Here is an 18,982-nt window from a genome sequence, read left to right as displayed (position 1 = left end):
AGTGAGTGCTGCCAATTTCTGACATTTTAGTCCCCCATAAATATATTCTACCGCATGGTCACGCTACAAAATGACTATCATTAGCACTGTCACACACTGCAGCTACAGGAGGCCCATGACTAATGCTTGGCTATCAGCATCATCGGTGCAGGTCAAATTCTCATCATTTCTCAAACTGACCATGGAACCAATTTCCACCTCTCTCCATGTCATAAAATTTGACAATTATCCTGACTTCATTAAAAATGCATAACAGTCTTCACCCGCAATCAAGGTTTAATCAGAGGTATGTCTCACAGGTAAGATGTCAACTGGACCAAGAAATTATTGGAAAAATAGCTGAGATTTATTCCTTCTTACTTTAATGATCCAAGTGACAATTTCTGATGGAATGATTTTATGTGATGTGAGAAATTTAAAGCAAATATTTGTTAACCTAACGGCAATTGAGCTGCAAGCCAGGAAACATTAGAAAATATATTACTGAAAATGATCAGAAATAAAGGTAGCAATCAACATTACATGCTAAAAAACACCTTTTGTTGAGAACATACAGGTTTTCATTCTGATCAAACGCTACTAGTTCACTGATTAGTTGCTGTTATTTGGCTCAAGGTGCACTAATCAGCAAAATCACCAAATCAGGACCAAACTCTGTTCAATTTCAACCCTCCATAGCACACAGTTGCACAGACATTAAGATACACTTTTTGTCGTCATAGTAAGGAGGACATGGTGTTGGACGATTATGAAGATAAGTACCAAGAATCTCTACCAGTTGTGCAAAAATTGTTGAATCCTTATACATACCCCGATTGGATGAATGTAGTTATCTATGTTTTTTTCAGGAAACATTGCATCAAACTGTGTGAGATAAGGAATAGTCTGTATTGAATGTAATGTGCAATTTTTAATTTATTTTTTTAAATTTATTTATTTAATAATGTTGAATGTGCAATTTTTTTATTTTTCATATATACTGAGGAGATGTTTTAGCAGGGAAGAGAAGACTGGGGAATTATTTTTCAAATCCATTTTGTGCATTAATGAGCTCTTCAGCTGATAAAGTTGTTTAAGGAAGATGTAATTTATATTGTAACTATTGAAATGGAATGGAAACATTATCATAAAGATCTGAAAGGCAAGATATTCCTTTTTGATTCCAAAAGATGAAATTGCTCATGCTTATGAAAAAACTCATAACTTGACAACATTCTTTACCTATTTAACTCATTTGAACTGTAGTCCAACTGTTGTCATGATTGGGACAAAGTGGTTTACCATAATTTTTACTGTAAATATTGGTCCCATCAACAAAAGGAAATTGGTACAGGTTATTCAGCTTATCTGGGATTGATATTTCTAGTCACTCTGAGGTTTGTTGGTGAAATAGCACTGTTCTGGTTGCAATCATTTCATTTCTGAATACTTCTATAAGATGGGTTTTTCCTTATATGGTTGTTGAATATCAATCTTGTTGATTTGAGCTGTGGCTGCAGTGGAAATAACTTATTGTCTTTTCTCCCTTTGTCCATTTATCCACAGAAATACGAAAAAGACCACCAAACAACAGAATCAAGAAAGAATTTGCGTTAAAGCGTTTCTGAATGGCTTTTTCATTTACACCAGGTTCATAACTTCAGGGCTGAAACGGGTTGGCTGTACACTTAAAAACCAACAAAGTTCTGAATTAGCCACATAATCGTATCATCTTGAATCTATTGAAGGATCTAATTGCATTGCAACTTACCCTCTGAGCAGAAGCACTCATACAGGTCAATGCCGTCCACACAAATACCACCGTTTTGGCATGGCTTTGACTCGCACTCATTGAGATTTACTTCACAGAATGACCCTCCAAACCCTGCAGCATATATATAAAAAAAAACACTGTTATTGGAATCCTTTTGCCTGGTTTCATTCCTCCGCCAATTAGGATCAGCATTACTTTGTTTTCACAAACAAAAGCTGGTTTTCAAAGCTTGTATTGATTCAAAGAGCTTGCTGGGCACATGCAGACTCAGCTCACTGGATCATTTAATCATGTTTAATAAGAGCCAGTCATTGCCCTTCTGATTTATTACATTAAACGAGCCAAATCCAGTGATTTTTAAGATCAAAGTCAATCTATACACAAAGGGAACCACATGAAACAAATAACATGCATCAGTGCACATGTGTAAAAGCTCTCACACCGTACACCCACACAGGCCATTAAAGAGATGAAACATGTCAGTGTTTAAGGCACATTATTGCTGGTGCTACGCAGGCTGCTTGTGGGTTAACCTCACACTTATTTAACTAAGAGCATTTGTTGTATCATTGTGTACAATGTGAATGTTTCACACAGTCAGCCAGGACTAAACAGAGCATAAGGGATACATCCTGAGAGGCTCTTCACAGTTACAAACGTGGAAAAATGAGTATAAAAAGAAAAGTCAGAATAAGCAGTTTTCCTCCAAAATAATACTGTAGCATTAACCAAAAACAAGAACAACAACCAAACAAAAACAACTGCTGCATTGCGAAAACCTGCTGTATGACAGAAACGGTCTCATGCCAAGTAGGGCTTTTGATAAAACAACAGCTTTTGGAACTCAAATAATTTTATGGCAAAAATAAGTCTTGCACTGCAAAGTTGCTCCTTTAAATGTAAAACAAAAAGATGCTGCTGTCAAAAACAGTTTTTTGGTTACAAAAACACAATTATTGGCCTGCAAAATCTGCTCTTCAAGACAGTTTAATCACTTAAAAATCTAAGAAGAGTTTCCTCAACAACCTTCATAACAAGCCAATACTGTTTTTCCTAAACAACAAGCAAAATCATACATGCAAAATGCACCATCCAACGCTCTCAGTTCAAGTATATGATTTAATGTGGGTACTAAATATTAGGTCAAAAAGTTGGCAGCGTGGGATATGCAGTATAGTAAGGGTATAAGAAACATGTTAAACACATTAAGTTGGCAAACATTAGACGATAAGGAAGCCAAGACTGCCGACCTGAAACATCTAGACATGACAACATCTCGCAGTTTGCCCTTGAGAAGTGATCTGGAGAGAGCCGTTCGCTGCAGGTTGCTTTAATTTACATAAGAAATCACTCACGATCCTTCACTTTGACATCTGCCAAGCATAAGTGCAATGGAGTTACGGTTATTGATTGGGTTACATGAACTTCTATGTAATAGCCATTCATTTGAGAAGAGCTAGCAGAGATGTTGTGGAGTAGTGTCGACTGAATTATGATTGGTTTGGCAGGGAAAATGTTTTTATTTAAAATACCATAACTGTGTCCAGGATTAAGCTGCCTGACTTCCTATACATGTACACACAGCACATATAGCCTTTACTTGAAAGACTTTAAAGCTTGGTTACCCCTGGCAAGCCTCGGAGTATCTAAGAGGTCGAGCTTCTTCCACTTACTCTTGTGTTATCATGTCACTGCTGGTGCTGTGATAACAATGTCATCCGAATGGAGGGGAATCAGGGGGACTTGACTGGCACACAAACAAAATTATGTTTGCTTTAGGAATTGTCAAATTAATCTGCATAAATCAGCATAAGCATAGGTATATCAGATGGTTATGAAGATATAAAAACATGATGCACTAGTTTTGAAACTACAGCACATGAAAAAGACAAAAATAAAAATAACATTTTATAATAAATAAAACCAAAAAAATGTATATACTTTTTGATGTATTCACAGCCAGGCTTAGGGAGTAACCAATTACATGTAATAGAGTTACATAATCAGGATACAAAAAGAAAGGTAACTTGCATTTAGTAAAAACGGGGATTATTAACAGAATTCTAATTTATATAAAAACAAAATACAAATTCATTGTAATGGCCTCTAGTAAAAAATGCTTTTACTAGGTGGAAATTTCACCACCATTTTGTCTTTAAAGCAGAAAAGGGGAACAACAGTTCTGCCTGCCAGCTGTGAAAATGTTAGGCTACTGCTTGAATTTGAAAAGCAAAAAGTTTTTCTTAAAAATACACTGAGCAGACGGTTACATATTGGATGCTAAAAATCTTGGTTTCCATTTTGTTTTCTAAGGCTACATTGTCCTGTTTTATTGAATACATAAAATATTAAAGTTATATTTCTATTAAACCTTTTCTTTTGACTTCCTTTGCAACCTTTTATTGAGGTAACCCAAAAGTAAAGGAAAGTTATCTTTTACTGACTACATTTTTTAACAGGTAATTAGTAATTGTATCAGATTACATTTTTAAAGTAACCCTCCCGAAAGTTGCAGTATTTACACAGCGACATACTCCTTTTAGTACAGTGAACTATGTGTAAGTCAGTAAGCATGAGGAAAGGTTGGTGTCGCCCTTGGGCTCATTTTCCACCTGTTAAAACACCTGCATGACACGAATAACACCTGTTAAAGGTCTTGCTTACCTCTTTTACATGTGCAAGAGACATTCTGCCCATCCTTGGTCTCAGCGCATATTAATGTATGTTCACTGCACATTCCAAATGAGCAAAGGTCAATGTCCACAGAGCAATCCTTCCCCTTGAACCCTGCAATGAAAACTGAGTTAACACATGAAGACGGAACATAAACAGCCAAAGCTATGGAAATAAGCAACAAGGAGTGAATTTATAAAACAGCAACATACTTTACTGGACACATATTTATGTGGCTGTATGTTTTATTAGCTTTAAGACACCTTTTCTTTTGTGGATTAATGGGGGTATTGATTCTTTTCCTTGCAATCTACCTGCTATGCAGTATGCTAATTGAGTGAATCATTGACAGAGACCCACCCCACCAAACTGATCTATATCACATTTATCTGCCCCACCAAATGCACGTCTGCATGTCACTGATAGATACCCATGTCAATATCTATTGTTGTAAATAAAGCACAGACAGATGGTGGGACCGATACTCATTACATGTGTCTGTACAAATAAAGATGACTTCAAGGGAGAATCCTAAAATAGATCACTGTTTTTTCACTGACATCACACTGCTCAACACGTGCCTATTAATTAATGTAGGTAAAAAAAAATGCATTAAATTGTTAAGTCCACAAATGCCAGGAGATGAAGTCACAGAATATGTTTTTATGAGTTTTTAGCAGTCGAATGTTCTAAAATTCATATTCACGGCAACCAAAAACCTCTTTACACCAGAAGCCTCTACACAGGAAGAATGTTCCCGCATCTCTGTCACATTAATCTGTGTGCAGCTGTCTGCAAAGTAGGTCTCACTCACTGGCAAAGAAGTGACATATTTTAAACATTATTTCCTAATGCAAATCCCTTTTACCAAGACTTGAGTATACACACAGGACAGCAGACACACTAGATTATGTAGTTCCTGTCGTAAGCTGTCTACACTTTCTTCACATTGTAACCTGTACCCAGAGCAGCGTACTTTTACATCAACACATCTATCTAGATGTTTGATGACCTTCCAACTACCCTTTTCTCATCATATTATGTATTGCCTTGACTAGTTAATGGACAGCTATTGCCTCCAACAGAGTGTTTCAGAAGTGTTTAATAACCAATTGTGCATGCAATTCACTCTGAGGTTAATGTTGCATGAAGGAATGTCACATTTACAGTATCACCATCTCCAAATGGGACTCCCTATTCTATCTGACAGCTACTAGTGGCTCAGCCCAAATTTGCTGCAGAAAGAAAGGCAGAAAGTGAAACTGTTCACTTTATCTCAAAAGGTACAGCAGTAACAAGACATGCTATGATGTACTGTTTCAAGTCCTCATGTACTCATGTTTAGTGGTTAATGATAACAGCAACGGGTCATAACTATTCCTTGGCTTGGAGAACTGCTGTTCATCAGCATATTTAATCATCTCTCATCAACGTTCTGGTTGCTTCACTGAGCTGAAAAACTGAAAATCATGTTCTCGGATAGAAATCACCAAATTCATATTAATATGAATCGGTTATGTACAATTACGAAAACTGGATCTCTACCAAAGAGGTTATGTTCCTGGCCTTCTGTGTTGGTCTGCGTGTAAGTTAGCATGGTAAATACAATACAGAATTCAATTAAATATGGTGTAAAGTGATTAGTTTTCAGTTCTGCTCAAAATCTAATAATGCGACCTTGTGCCTATTTGTGAAACACAATGGATAAATAATGAATCAGTTTAGTTCATGTCCATTTGCACATTAGCAGATTTTGCAACCATTTTCCTGGTATTGGTTCTGAACTTACTGTACCGGTAGGCTTGAATAAGATGTCATACTTCCTTAATGTCCTCTGCAATTGTAACAAAATTTAGATGACATGCACACTGTACGTCACGCTAAAAAGTCTGGTCACGGAAAGTGGCACAACAGCAACATTATAAATTCAAATGGTACTAACTAGTCGTGACAGGATTTAAGCATTCTCCAAACAACCATGGCTGCCATCAACTAATTAGCATGATTGCCAATCATGTGTGTTCTGATGCAGATTCATAATAATTTGTACTAAAAACAACACATTTAGAGGACTGTAACTCGTAAACAAAACTCCCCATGCACTGCCAACAACAGTCAGGTGCTGGTAGGTCGCAGAACCAAAAAAAAAAATCTGAATTAACCGCAACACACTGGAATGCCTTTACTGTGATTTATTTAAGAGCGAATAATGCGTGTCGAATCCTCTAAATGTGTTGTGCAACCTTGGCTGAAGAACCTTCTAGTATGTTTCCAGTCATAATAATGATTAAAAAAGGCTACAGTGGTAGGAATAATGGTCTGTATACAAGGTTAGAAAATAGTGATGCTCTTTTCTGATTGTTTGTTTTTTGTTGGGAGAAACAAGTAAACCTGACAGACCATTTATCTAATTGAATTTCTGAAAAGATAAAGTGATCAAAAACACCTGTCTATAAATCTGTCAATGAAATCTAAACAGTAATGGGAGCTTACTGACACATTGGTGTTCTGTTGTTGTCCAAATCTAATTTGAGCAAAAGGCAGAAAAACAATAAGAGCACATTATTTACAGTGATGCATTTGCTGCATCCCATAATGTCATAAAACAGACCATGTAACAGGTGCTGTACATGTTTCAAGGCAGTAAATGTTTTAATGACTTCACCCGCATTTGTGTTGATTTATTGTGCAGTAAAATAGAGGCATATTTGGCTGAGGAAAAGGCACGAAAGAACTAAAATAAGATGCAACAAAACTGGCAATATTGTTTCACTACATCAAATTCAAACAGCCTGTATTTGTATGAGGGTAGACTTTCAAAAGACTACAAAAGTAAAATATTCACCATAACCAGTGCAGTTCTTCTGCCTTTGTGGAATATGTTAAGAAAATAATTTACCAAAACAGACCCATTTTCCCAGTGCCAGAGTGTATTTTGTGTCCTGTCAACACCTTTGTGGATTTTATTTTTCAAATATTTGTCTGTAAATCCTGTTCTGTGGATTGCGGCTGTTTACTACTGAATGTGACATTGGACTTGTAATGCCAAGTGGGCTGGCTGCGACATTCTGACTTGTGCAATCAAGTAGTGATTAAGTGTTTTATTACCAGAGGGCATAGTAAAATCAGCCGCACACTGAGGAATGCAAAACCACCCTCTATTATGGACTGATTATGGATCCTTTTCTGGAACATGTGTTCTGAAATGTTTAACGTATAGAAATTTGTAAAACATGGTGTCACAATTAAAGGGCAATGCTGAAAACAAAATCTCAGTCTAATAAGGTAAGTCATGTTTACACACATCAGTGCTTAGCAAGATATACATTTGTTTTTTAAACCCTAATCCATAATACAGATTTATTGCTTCTATTTTCTTCATGCAGAGCCTTGTTAGACGCTTATTGTAGTTTCTAGTCCGCATACAGACTTTCAAAAGACTAGTGTAACTGATCTGTCTTTGCTATCTTTAGAAGCACATCTTGAACAAAAATTGAAAAATTATCAAAATACACAAGTTTGTATGTAAATGCGTGAGAAATTCACATATTCCCAAGGTACGGCATACAGAAAATGAATAGCATGATATTTTTGTAAACATGCTCAATAATACACAAGTAGTTTGTACTTACCAAGAGGACAATGACAAATGTAGTCATTTATCAGATCCATACACGAGCCTCCATTTAGACAAGGCTGCAACAAGCAATCATTTACATTCTCAGAGCAGGTCCTTCCTGCAGGATAAAGAGAAACAAATGAACTCTATTTAATGTCACAGGGACTACAGTTTGAAATGTTTCAACTAATATATTTTGCTGTCACCATGGACATTTAATAATTATTGGATGTTGTGAAGCTCTAATACGTGAATAATAATTCTAACCACAACAACATTCAGAACAGATGCTGCACAAATTTCTGTTTATTTTCTCAACAATGAGCAGCACCTGGTTTATTGAACACATGATTTTATTTCACAAGGCAGCTGATTACCTCGAATTCAACTGGCTCAAAATGTGATTGAATGATTATGTGTTGCAGCTCGTATGTATGCGTACATGTTATAACCACAATTTTAGTATCCTCTGGGCGACTTAGATATGGAATTGATTTAAGATTTTACTGACAAATTTAAAGCACCACTAGGTCTGGCCTAAGATCTCTAAGATGAGCCGGAGAGCGCTGGCACTGCTCATCTATCTGTACTGCTGTCCACACCAGAGGTAATTGTGCTTTTGCCATCATGACCCCATGCACTGGCAAGTGCTCTGTTAATCATGTACTGTAAGATACTCACATAATTAAGGTAGCTGCTGTAGCTCCAGCCTAAATATACTGTATAAGACACACTTTGCACTACACATTCTATGATACTGAGCTAGCCAATATGAATTTAACTGCTTACACATTACTGCACCACTGTTCAACTGAGACATTTTCATCACACATGGCCAATATAAGTAATGATATGCCAAGTGTCAAAATAGACAAACTATTTTAAATGTACATTATCTAACTTATAACTTAATTTAAATATTTGATTTTGGCATAATCAGATAATATAAAAGGTAAAATTTTAAATTTTTAATCAGTTTTAACATAAACACGACTTTAACTACATTAACTGTAACATGTAACTGAATCATTTTAGCCTTAAAAGTATCTGACCAATATGTGCTATATATTTTAACAGGTGTTTTAAACATATCATAAAAACTGGCATTTTTATTAACAGTGATTAATGAATGCATACCTTCACGTTACAGGCTTTTGCATTTATACTACATTCATTGCTGCAATGAAACAGGGCAAAGGCACAATTTTTATGTCACTATAAAACTTGTTCTAATGCATAATGATTTACACAAGGAGATCACCTTCCCAATACTATCAAAGAGCATTATGACAATTAAGAAATTTCAATCACTTCTATGTATAGTATTGTCAATTTTCCATAACTATATCCATAATATGTAACTCAACCAGCATATTTGCTCTGACACATATCAAATTTCATATATCTTAACATTTGAACACTAAAACCTGCTCTAAAACCTATATTATTATATTATATTACTGTGCCTGGACATACTAATGGCTGTAAATAGGCTCTCAGTTGTATCAGATGGTCTCATACCCTCAAACCCTGGGGGACAGTGGCACCGATAATCACTGATTAGGTCCACACAGGTGGCACCGCTTGCACAGGGGAAGCTGTTGCACTCATTTGTTTCCAGTTCACAGAGCGACCCTTCAAATCCAAGCATGCAGCGGCAGGTAAAGTTATACTGCTGGTCCAGGCAAACACCGTGTTCAGAGCAGCGACGGCCGACACAGTAATCAATGTCCTCTTCACAGTAGATGCCTGTGTATCCTCTGGGACAAAGGCAGCTACCAACAGATTAAAGAGAATTTCTTAATACTGTATAGAGTAAGAGGGATTCTATCAACCCGGAAGGAAGAGAACAGTAAATGTCACGGCTTTTACAATCATTGACATTCTGGAGACTGAATGGCCTGAAGACAATCAGGATTTGAACACTTACCTGTAACCATCAATCTCATCCACACAAGTGGCTCCATTTTGACACCAATGTTGAACACAATCATTGACATTTATACGGCAGTCCTGACCAGACCAACCAGGTGTACAGATACAGGTGTAGCTACTAGCAGTATTCAGCACACAGCGTCCTCCATTGGCACACGGCTGTTGATAGAAGATAGAGCTGTTAGCTGGATAAGTCATGAAATAAGAGGCTCGCTGCTTCATGTACAAAAATGAAATCACTTCATCTTGTATGCTAATATCTTGGATTTTGCCCATTCTGGTCAAAAAATATAACCATGATTTTACAATGCAACCCCTCATCATTTCTTGCTCCTGGCTGCCTGAGAATGAGCTTCATTACAGCCACATGACACACTCATGAATACTGATTCATGCTTTATACTTGGTTCACTCAGTATTCCATGTGGCGCCTACATCATGTCTTACAAGACAAGATCAATGGTCATTGAGGGCCAAACCTCCCAAGTGTTCTCTGTACCAAAACAGATATGCCTGCTAGCTGGTACATGTGTATATATAGTAGAGGGGAAACAAAGGGGCAGAGGAAGAGTCGACTTGTGTATAATGCAGACATCATGGCATTTCTGTAAGGGGGCCAACACAAGCCTTTCTCCACAGTGAGTGATCATCTCCATCTGTCATCTGAAGAAGCTCCTCTGTTCAGGTTTGGCAGCTTTTTTTAAACGCAGAGTCGATTCATCTACATGTAAAGAAACTTGTGCATTCAAAAATACAGACATTGCAAATCTTCAGTAGCACTCATCTGCGTCAGGTGGCGGCGGCCTTTTCAATCCTGTAAATATGCTCCTGTCGAGCGTGCCAGAAGCAAAAGCCCTGACAAACAATCACACAGTTCCAGCTTTGTCTTCTCCCACCATGACTGCTTAAAAATCTGGAAGATGTGCAACCACATTCAAACTAAAAAAAGGACATAAAAATGTGCTTCAATGATTTTAAATATGCAGCATACAGTATACTGGGAATGCATACTTCATCCATACAGTAACTTTTTGTAGATCAAAGGTAAAAATCTGTTACTTTACTACATTTATTGGTTCTCTTATGTTTAAAATGTATCAATAAAAGTCGAATGAAAGCAAATTCCCTCATTAGTCAAGAATTTAATACAGCTTTCTTCCCGGGTAAACCAACATACTCTACAGCTTCAGCACCAGCTGATTGCTGTGTTTATGGATTATCGCATTTGCTGTCAATCTTCCTGTGGGACTTATGCTTATTTTTATCCCCGTGTATAACAAAGGATTATCCCACATTTTAGAAATAAGATACTGAATTAATATACCTTCTCACTTAAGTCCGTTATGTTATAATTTAGTATGTGGTGACAGTTTAAAGATCTGTAGGTTACTATAAAGAACTGTTTATATTACTACTTTAAGTAAGTAAGTGTTTTGTGTCAGGACAGACTATGTTTTCTACATTTGTATTGAGTCATAATTCTTATGCCAAAGTTTCAAATTACTACTCATTTAGAAATGAATTCACAATGTACCATCAGCTCAGTTAGATATCAGTGTGATTGTGGTTCTGTTCTCTTACATGACAATAATAATCAAACAGGAGTGTGGTACCTCCTCTACACAAACGTTGATGATGATGTTGTGATAATGTTAATGCACTGTTGCATAGAAATTAGGAGAGATCATTTCAAGAGAAATAAATAGAAGCTAAGGAGCACTTCAAACATGTATAGGACTTGAACTGAATACTAAACACGTGGATACTGAACAGCAGATGAGGACAAATTGTGTGTTAAGATGTTTTTACCCACTTGAAGATTTTGAGGGCAGGGTATACGACAGGTATATTCAAAGCCATCTGGGAGATCCAAACATAGAGTCTTTGGTGGACATGCGTTGTTCTGCAGAGCACAAGCATCTATGTCAACTTCACAATTCTGTCCCAGGAAACCTGAAAGAAAAGATTTCATACAGTAGATGTAACTGATGCAATACTTGCACCAGACCAGCAGAAAGTAGATCTGCAACCAGTGCCACAAACCCGTCTCCAGTTTATGTCACTGTACCAGGTCAGCTCTTCTATATATTTAATAAACAAGGCCAAAATTGAAACAGCTGTGGGTAAACTGGAGGATTGGCCTTATTTTAAGGTGTAGTGTATGTGCCACAGTGCACCTGACGTTATATTTAACTTGAGCCTCAAATATTCTTTCTATTTAAGTTTAAATGCAAAAACCTACATATTGTGTTTCTTTTGTATCCTGCTTTTTCATCTAATCTCTTTTTTTGTAACCATTATCAGATTTGTGTACGACAAAAAAAGGGTTGTTTAGTATTACAACAGACACTCTGTCTTGTCCCTGAAAGAATACTTATTGAGGTGGTGTTATGATAATTGATAATAATACCTGATTTGTTCGCAGAGATGATACATTTGGCATAACCAATAGTTGAATGGACCATGAACTAACATCAATTAATTCTGTAAGCTTTAGGAGAGTGAGAACGGTGCATTAGTTAAGCTTTGCACAGGTACCGTTTGTTGAAGAAACATGGATTACTGAGTCAGGTACAATATAATATATCCAAAGACAAAAGCAGTCATAGGCCAGCAACTTATAATTCCACCAGTGTCTCGGGACTTTGCTTAGTACTGTGGTCCAGCACTCAGCAGACTATTTTCTTACATTGCAGAACTCACTTCACCATGAGAAGATGCAGCAGATGAGGCATATGAGCGGAAGGGGCTTAGGTTTACTGAGATAACAGATGAGATTTAGTAGCAAGGCTGGAAAGCCAGGGTACGCCCTGTGGAATTTCGTTACCATGGATCTGTGGCCACATCTAGTACCAGTTTACTCAGGGAGTTAGGGATTCATGATCAGGGATTAGGGCAGGCTGCAAAGGCAGCTTCAGAGGAAGCTGAAAAGAGCAACCAACGGCTCTGGCTGAAAAGAAAAGGCACCAGATTGTGTGCAAACACTGGATATCTATCTCGTGTTTAAGATACGAGATACAGCAAATATCAGTGTCAAGTCAGTGGTCAAACAACACTCCATACTGTATAATCGTCTTACACGTGTTGGTCCACAATGTGCAATTTAGGCTTACTGTTGATATTAATAGCAAGAGGCAACATGCAGACATCACATATATATTTGTAGAACATATATTACTAAATATACAAACAGGCCAGTGTGCATGTGTACAGTCCTGATCAGTACTCTGAGCAGGTGTAATGGGGGCGGCACATGATAACTGTAGAGCCTTCTGGGGTGTCATGGGTCTAATTCAACTTGACATCTGTGATGGGAGGCTCCCACCAAATCACCCCTATGACATAGCCATCAGCCCACCCCCTCATTCCTCTAACATCACAGCAAGATTTCCACATAGACACTCACCCAAAAAGCACAAGGAACAGTCACATCGGATTTGGTTTATTGGAAAATAAGGGAAATCAAAATGTTTGCATGGACTGGCTGACATTTTTGTTTTTCTTTTCAAATTGTTAATCAAAGAATGAACACTATTGGGGCGTACCAACGCAGCTAATAGAAATTCATCATCATTGTGAGATTCTTTTCACCAATTAGTCAATACTTATTTTTTAATAAAGTAGGATTAAGCTTAAAAGATTTAAAGTCAGAGGCTGTAATGGTTTTTATTACCAGCATTTTTGACATAGGGTTAATATGTTATTACTGCATGTTTAATTGTTATTCAGAAAGCCCTAGATCAAACCTGCTGGCCTTCAAAAGACTCTGCATCTCTGCAAAGGTTTCCTCCAGTTTTCTCCTTAAGTTCAAAGACATGCCAGTTAAGTGAACCGGAAACTCTGAATTCCCTGTAGGTATGACTTTGTTTTTCTGTCTGTGTGTTAGCCCTGAGATCGACTGGCAACCTGTCCAGGGTTTGCCCCATGTCTCGCCAATGCACACTGGAAGAGTCTCCAGCTCCCCCACAACCCTGAACAGGATAAGCAATCATTCAAAATCTCTTAAACTATGGTGAGGTGCATCTTAGTCACTTCACAGGCTGACATAATTCATCAGTTGATGAAAATACAATGCCACCTCTGAATGTCACCTTAAATAGTGACTCTAATGTGCTTTGCTTCAGCAACTGATGAGGCGAACGGACTCTGTGACCCATGTGTCATTAACACTGGTATTGTCCTTTAGTGTTTAATTGAACAAGAGTGAACAAACACAATGTTACATTTCCCTAAAGAGCCCAAAACATTTGCTGAGAAAAACAGCTAAAAATAACAGTGGAAAATTCTTGAGAAAAACATCACCTGGCTATAAAGATGCTCTGCCCACAGTGTCTTTGGTCTGTACATGCAGTAAAATGTTCCAGTAAAATCGGGCAAGAGCAGTTGCCAGACACACTAACCCTGCCAACATCATGACACTGCTGCGGGTGGTCCATCAGTTTACGTTCAGTGAATGTAAATTCAGCCTCAGCCCGTCAGGCACAATAAGCAATTACAGGAAAATTATATTAATGGCAGTCTTGTGATATAATATTATCAAACTATTATTAATATATTTACACAATTTGGTCGCATTATTGAGCTCTGGCAATTAGCTTGGTGTTTTTTCACAGCTGTCAATCACAGGCCAAGGCTGTAAACTGATACTGTGAATAATGTGACTAAGACCCTGGCTGTGCCATGTTGCCTCTATACTGAACAATGGAGTATGCTATAATCAGTAGGGTGCTGAGAAGCAGGCCTTTTACAATGGCTTTTTTTATAACTTGTTTCATTATAAAAAGGTGTTTGAGTGCTTTATTTAAACACATAAGTTAAAAAAGTAGTAAAAACATAATTTTGAAAACGACCAAGGTGTAGAAGCTATTTTTAGTAAACTGGACACTAAAGTAAAAAAAAAAAAATGATTCATGTGATGATTTAAATCATGCTGACTTCTCTAGCCTAACTTCCTCAGACAGGATGTGTCACAGTCTGGGGACCCCGCTGGCAAAGGCTAATCACCTTTAGTTTTCACTGTACACTGAGATGGCCAGGGGGGCCCTTGCTGAGGATCTTCAGCCACATTCACTGCATACACATTTAAAAGGTCTGCAGTGCTGCCTGCTACCACTGCTAATATGGATATCACTGAAATGTTATTACAAAGCTTTAGCTTTGGCCATAGCCCGACATACCTGTAGGACATTGGCATTCATGGTGTCCTAGCAAGTCAGAGCATGTGCCATTGTGCTGACAGGGGTTGGAGTCACACTCGTTGATCTCGGTCTCACAGTTTGCTCCTGAGAATAGAGTTGAGAAAAAATACCATTAGTTGCGATTGATCACAATCCCATCTACACAAAGAGTTCATTTTGAGTGATATATGTGTCATTACCTGTATATGGTATATTTAAAATACAACTTTGCCAAAAGTCCTAGGATTTTTTTGTTGTTGCTTTATTCAGTAACCAGCATCTTAGTAAAATAATATATGTGGCCAAATTACTGTTTCAGGAGAAAAGGTGCTCAAACAGTTGTAGCCAGTAACAGCTGTCAAGAGCACCAAATGACATGTATCTTGTTTGTTCAATCAGAGTCATCACTGTTACATTGCCAAGCAGGTGTTGGTAGGCTGATTTTCTTTTCCCATTTGGACAGAGTCAGGCTGTTTTCCTCTGCTTCAAGTGTTTATGGTAAGCTAAGCTAATTGGCTGCTGACTTTACCTTCATATTTAGAATACAGATATGATTTGGAAAGAAATGAGAAAGAAAACAAATAAGCATATTTCCCAAAGTGTTGCTTTAAGAGTGTCCTGCAACTCCTGAGGGCACAAACATTCGTTTAATAAGATGCTGTAGAATTCAGGCGGTGAGCCCCTGGAAACACAAACAGAGATGTTAGAGAAAATATACCCCTGGTTGGACAGGCTCACTTTCTTGTTAAGAAAATAGACACTTAATAACAAGCTCTGTCCTAACTGAAGAGAGCAGATGAGGTGGGGGATGCTGGTTGCTTGATAGGAGATTTGTTTGGTGCTCAGCTGCCACAGCGGCTGCTAGTTCTGCCACTGTGGTAGGGGGTGGGTGTCTTCCAGTGCAGGTTATTAATTTAAAATGTCCTATCATCAATAAAAGAGCAGCAATGACATGTAGTGAAAGTCCCTTCTTGACAGCGGCACCCTCATGCTATAGCACAAACACTATGATTGATATCATCTGCACGGCAGTTGCTACAGGTCATTATATACAAAATATGCCATGCGGTATGGCAGCAAATTATACAAATTTGTCCTACTAAAATCTAAGAAATGCCTACGTTCATTTGCTCATATGCTCATGAATATATGCAATATATATACAATAATGTTGTATTTGAGCTTTTTATAATGAAATTTTAATTACATGAAATATAGTGATTTGGGTTACAAAATGTACTGAAGATGTTGAAATTCAATATAAATTGAAGGTTGTTCTTGTTGAATTTTGGCAAAGCAAAATGTGTCATCATTTTTGAAATCATCATTTCAAATCATTATTTAGCTACCAGCAGATTATTTTTTTCCAGATAAAGGTTCAAATGCAAAGACTTTTCAGACCCAAGATTCTTGAACACACTCCTGTAATTTCCCAGCTTGGGATCAATAAAGTCTATCTGTCTATCTGTCTATCTGTCTATCTATCTGTCTATCTATCTATCTGTCTGTCTATCTATTCTATCTATCTATTCTACATTCTATCTATCTACTCTATCATCTATCTAGTCTATCTATTCTATCTATCTCTAATCTTGCCTGTCTGTCTGTCTCTGCGTCTGGTCTGTCCTGCTGGCTGTCTGCTCTTATCAATATCTACTTCTACTCTATCCTATCTATCTAGTCTATCTATCTATCTATCTATCTATCTATCTTATCTATCTATCTCCTGGATCTGTGGTGCACTCTAAACGTCCAGTTTTAATGTCTTATGTTGTCCACACAATTAAAAATAAAATAAATGAATATTAAGTGACACCAGCAAAATATATGCGAACAGTTGTTTCTCTGTGAAAAATAAATTGAACAAAAATAAAAACTGAATGCTGGGGCTTGAGTAATGTATCCTGAGTTATGATCCATGATAGAGTACAGTGGGGTTTCTGGGCAAAGCTTGAAATTAAATTGGCCTTTCTATGCTGCATGGCTCGAAATTCCAAAGCAAAAGTCCCAAGATGCCAAAAAATGATGAATTCTATCAGTCACTAAGACCTGCCATGGTGTAAGAGACAATTTTCCATTACTGAAGTGGCAACAGATTTCAGCTTTGAACAGAGGGAAAAAATCTTGTTCATGTAGTGCTATGTAAGGGCTTATCTGACTGACAGGTGAGTGTGTCAGGACTTAAAGCTAGATTGGGAAATACGCTATAGGCCGAAACCTGAGTGCACTGGGGAAGAAAAAAAATCACATTCACTGGTTGCTTAAGCAATAAAACAAGAGTGGAACAATACCATAATAACCCTTATAGGGTACATACAATGTTTAGCAAGGATCGCAGTCTATGTTCTTGTCGATTTTTTTTTGTCAAACAATGTCTAGAACAGAGAATGTAACAAAATCTATATAGAGTTATTTACATATTGTATTATGCTGATGACTCTCTTGCTGGGCCTCTGCTAGATACATAATCATGCACAAAAATGATCTTATTTATATTATGTACTGATTTTTCTATGTGGGCTACACACTGTTCTTCTAGATTAACCTGCCAATACTAAATCTCTCTGTACATTAAGTCTCCAGCCAGGAAGGTCTGAAAACAATGACGCACTTAACACTTGCTTTTTGTCTGTTTCTGTGAATCTTTTAAAAGCACGGTAAATTAAAAAGGTTACACTTTCCCCCCTTAAATCTCACACTCTGTAACAACCCTTTTTGTTTTGTGTGTCTCCCTTGTTCCCTTGTTTTTTTTTAGAACAGTTGTCATTGATAGCTTAACAAGTTTCGGCCATGTTCCGAGCTGGCAGCTAATTAGGAAGCAGTTTGCCAGAGTACTTGGATTAAATGCAATCAGCAGCAGGCCTTAGAAATGTCAAGCAGGCAAGGCTACTGGTAAATAAGCTTCAAGGTTAAAAAAATCGCTTCATCAAGAGAACTAGCCTTTGCTTAAAATCTGTGGTTGGCTTGTGATTTATAAATCACCACAGATTTCTGGTCAGTCTTCAATTAAATTTGCCCTTAAAAACATTAAGTTATGTCCAAAGCTGTAGATGTAATTTTGGTGCTTCTCTGTTTGGATTTAGACAAATCAAAAATGTTTTGCATCAGGTGCAGTCCTTCTTGAGGTTGCATATGCAGTAAAGCAGCAACAGCAACTACTAATACCACTAATAATAAAAAATATGTAATGATCACTCAAGGGAGTTTCTGTTTTTCCTTGTCTACATCCTCAGGGTGGTCAAAGGTCAGAGGTCAATTATGAAAGAGCAGCCCGTAAGCTGGCTGTGATTCAATCCTGTGAGACATTAATCAGGTTGGACACTTGCAAACATGAACGTAAACCTGACAGTTAAAGAGTGGCCTCCACTCTCATTATGTTGCCCTGCTGACCCATGTGCAATCAATGGACAGTATTAGAGATCTTCGAATGAACCCCAATGTGACTCCCTCTCCCCAAACAAACGGCTCTCAGGTGTGACAGGTTACTGCTGTGTTACTAGAGAACAGATTTGTCCAGGTTTCCTTCATGTCAGCTATGTGGCTCTTAGCAAACACTGCTATAGGAAATTAAATGAACATGTTATTATACTGTAATATTCTAAGAATATTTCCATTACTAACATCATACAGTACTTCTATTCTACTATATCATTTTTAATATAAAAACCTGCTCTCGTTTTATCAACTGTTTCCAAGCATTTGTGGGCATCTTTGATCCTTGCCATTCGTGTTTTTATTTTAATTGTATATTAAGCAGTAGTTTTCATTAACATAAAACAACTAGAAAAAAATAAAAACAAAAAAATTAAATCTTGCAGGCTGAAT

The 18,982-nt window shown here is 37.4% G+C and overlaps 1 protein-coding gene across 1 annotated transcript in view; it reads right to left on the bottom strand.

Moving 5' to 3' along the window:
- eys (eyes shut homolog) overlaps positions 1–18,982 on the bottom strand; it is a 153,225-nt gene that overhangs the window by 121,071 nt on the left and 13,172 nt on the right. Inside the window, exons 7-13 of the mRNA XM_035663372.1 lie at positions 15,158–15,262; positions 11,794–11,933; positions 9,976–10,139; positions 9,567–9,820; positions 8,059–8,163; positions 4,418–4,540; positions 1,751–1,864 (exon numbers count right to left, since the gene is read on the bottom strand). Coding sequence (XP_035519265.1) covers positions 1,751–1,864; positions 4,418–4,540; positions 8,059–8,163; positions 9,567–9,820; positions 9,976–10,139; positions 11,794–11,933; positions 15,158–15,262 — 1,005 coding nt within the window. The remainder of the gene's footprint in view (positions 1–1,750; positions 1,865–4,417; positions 4,541–8,058; positions 8,164–9,566; positions 9,821–9,975; positions 10,140–11,793; positions 11,934–15,157; positions 15,263–18,982) is intronic.

The sequence above is a fragment of the Morone saxatilis genome, unplaced genomic scaffold (genome assembly GCF_004916995.1).
Source record: "Morone saxatilis isolate NCDOM2014 unplaced genomic scaffold, NCSU_SB_2.0 Contig19, whole genome shotgun sequence".
Lineage (NCBI taxonomy): Eukaryota > Metazoa > Chordata > Actinopteri > Moronidae > Morone > Morone saxatilis.
Note: the sequence above shows the minus strand (reverse complement) of the source record. Positions and strands in the feature narration are given on the sequence as shown.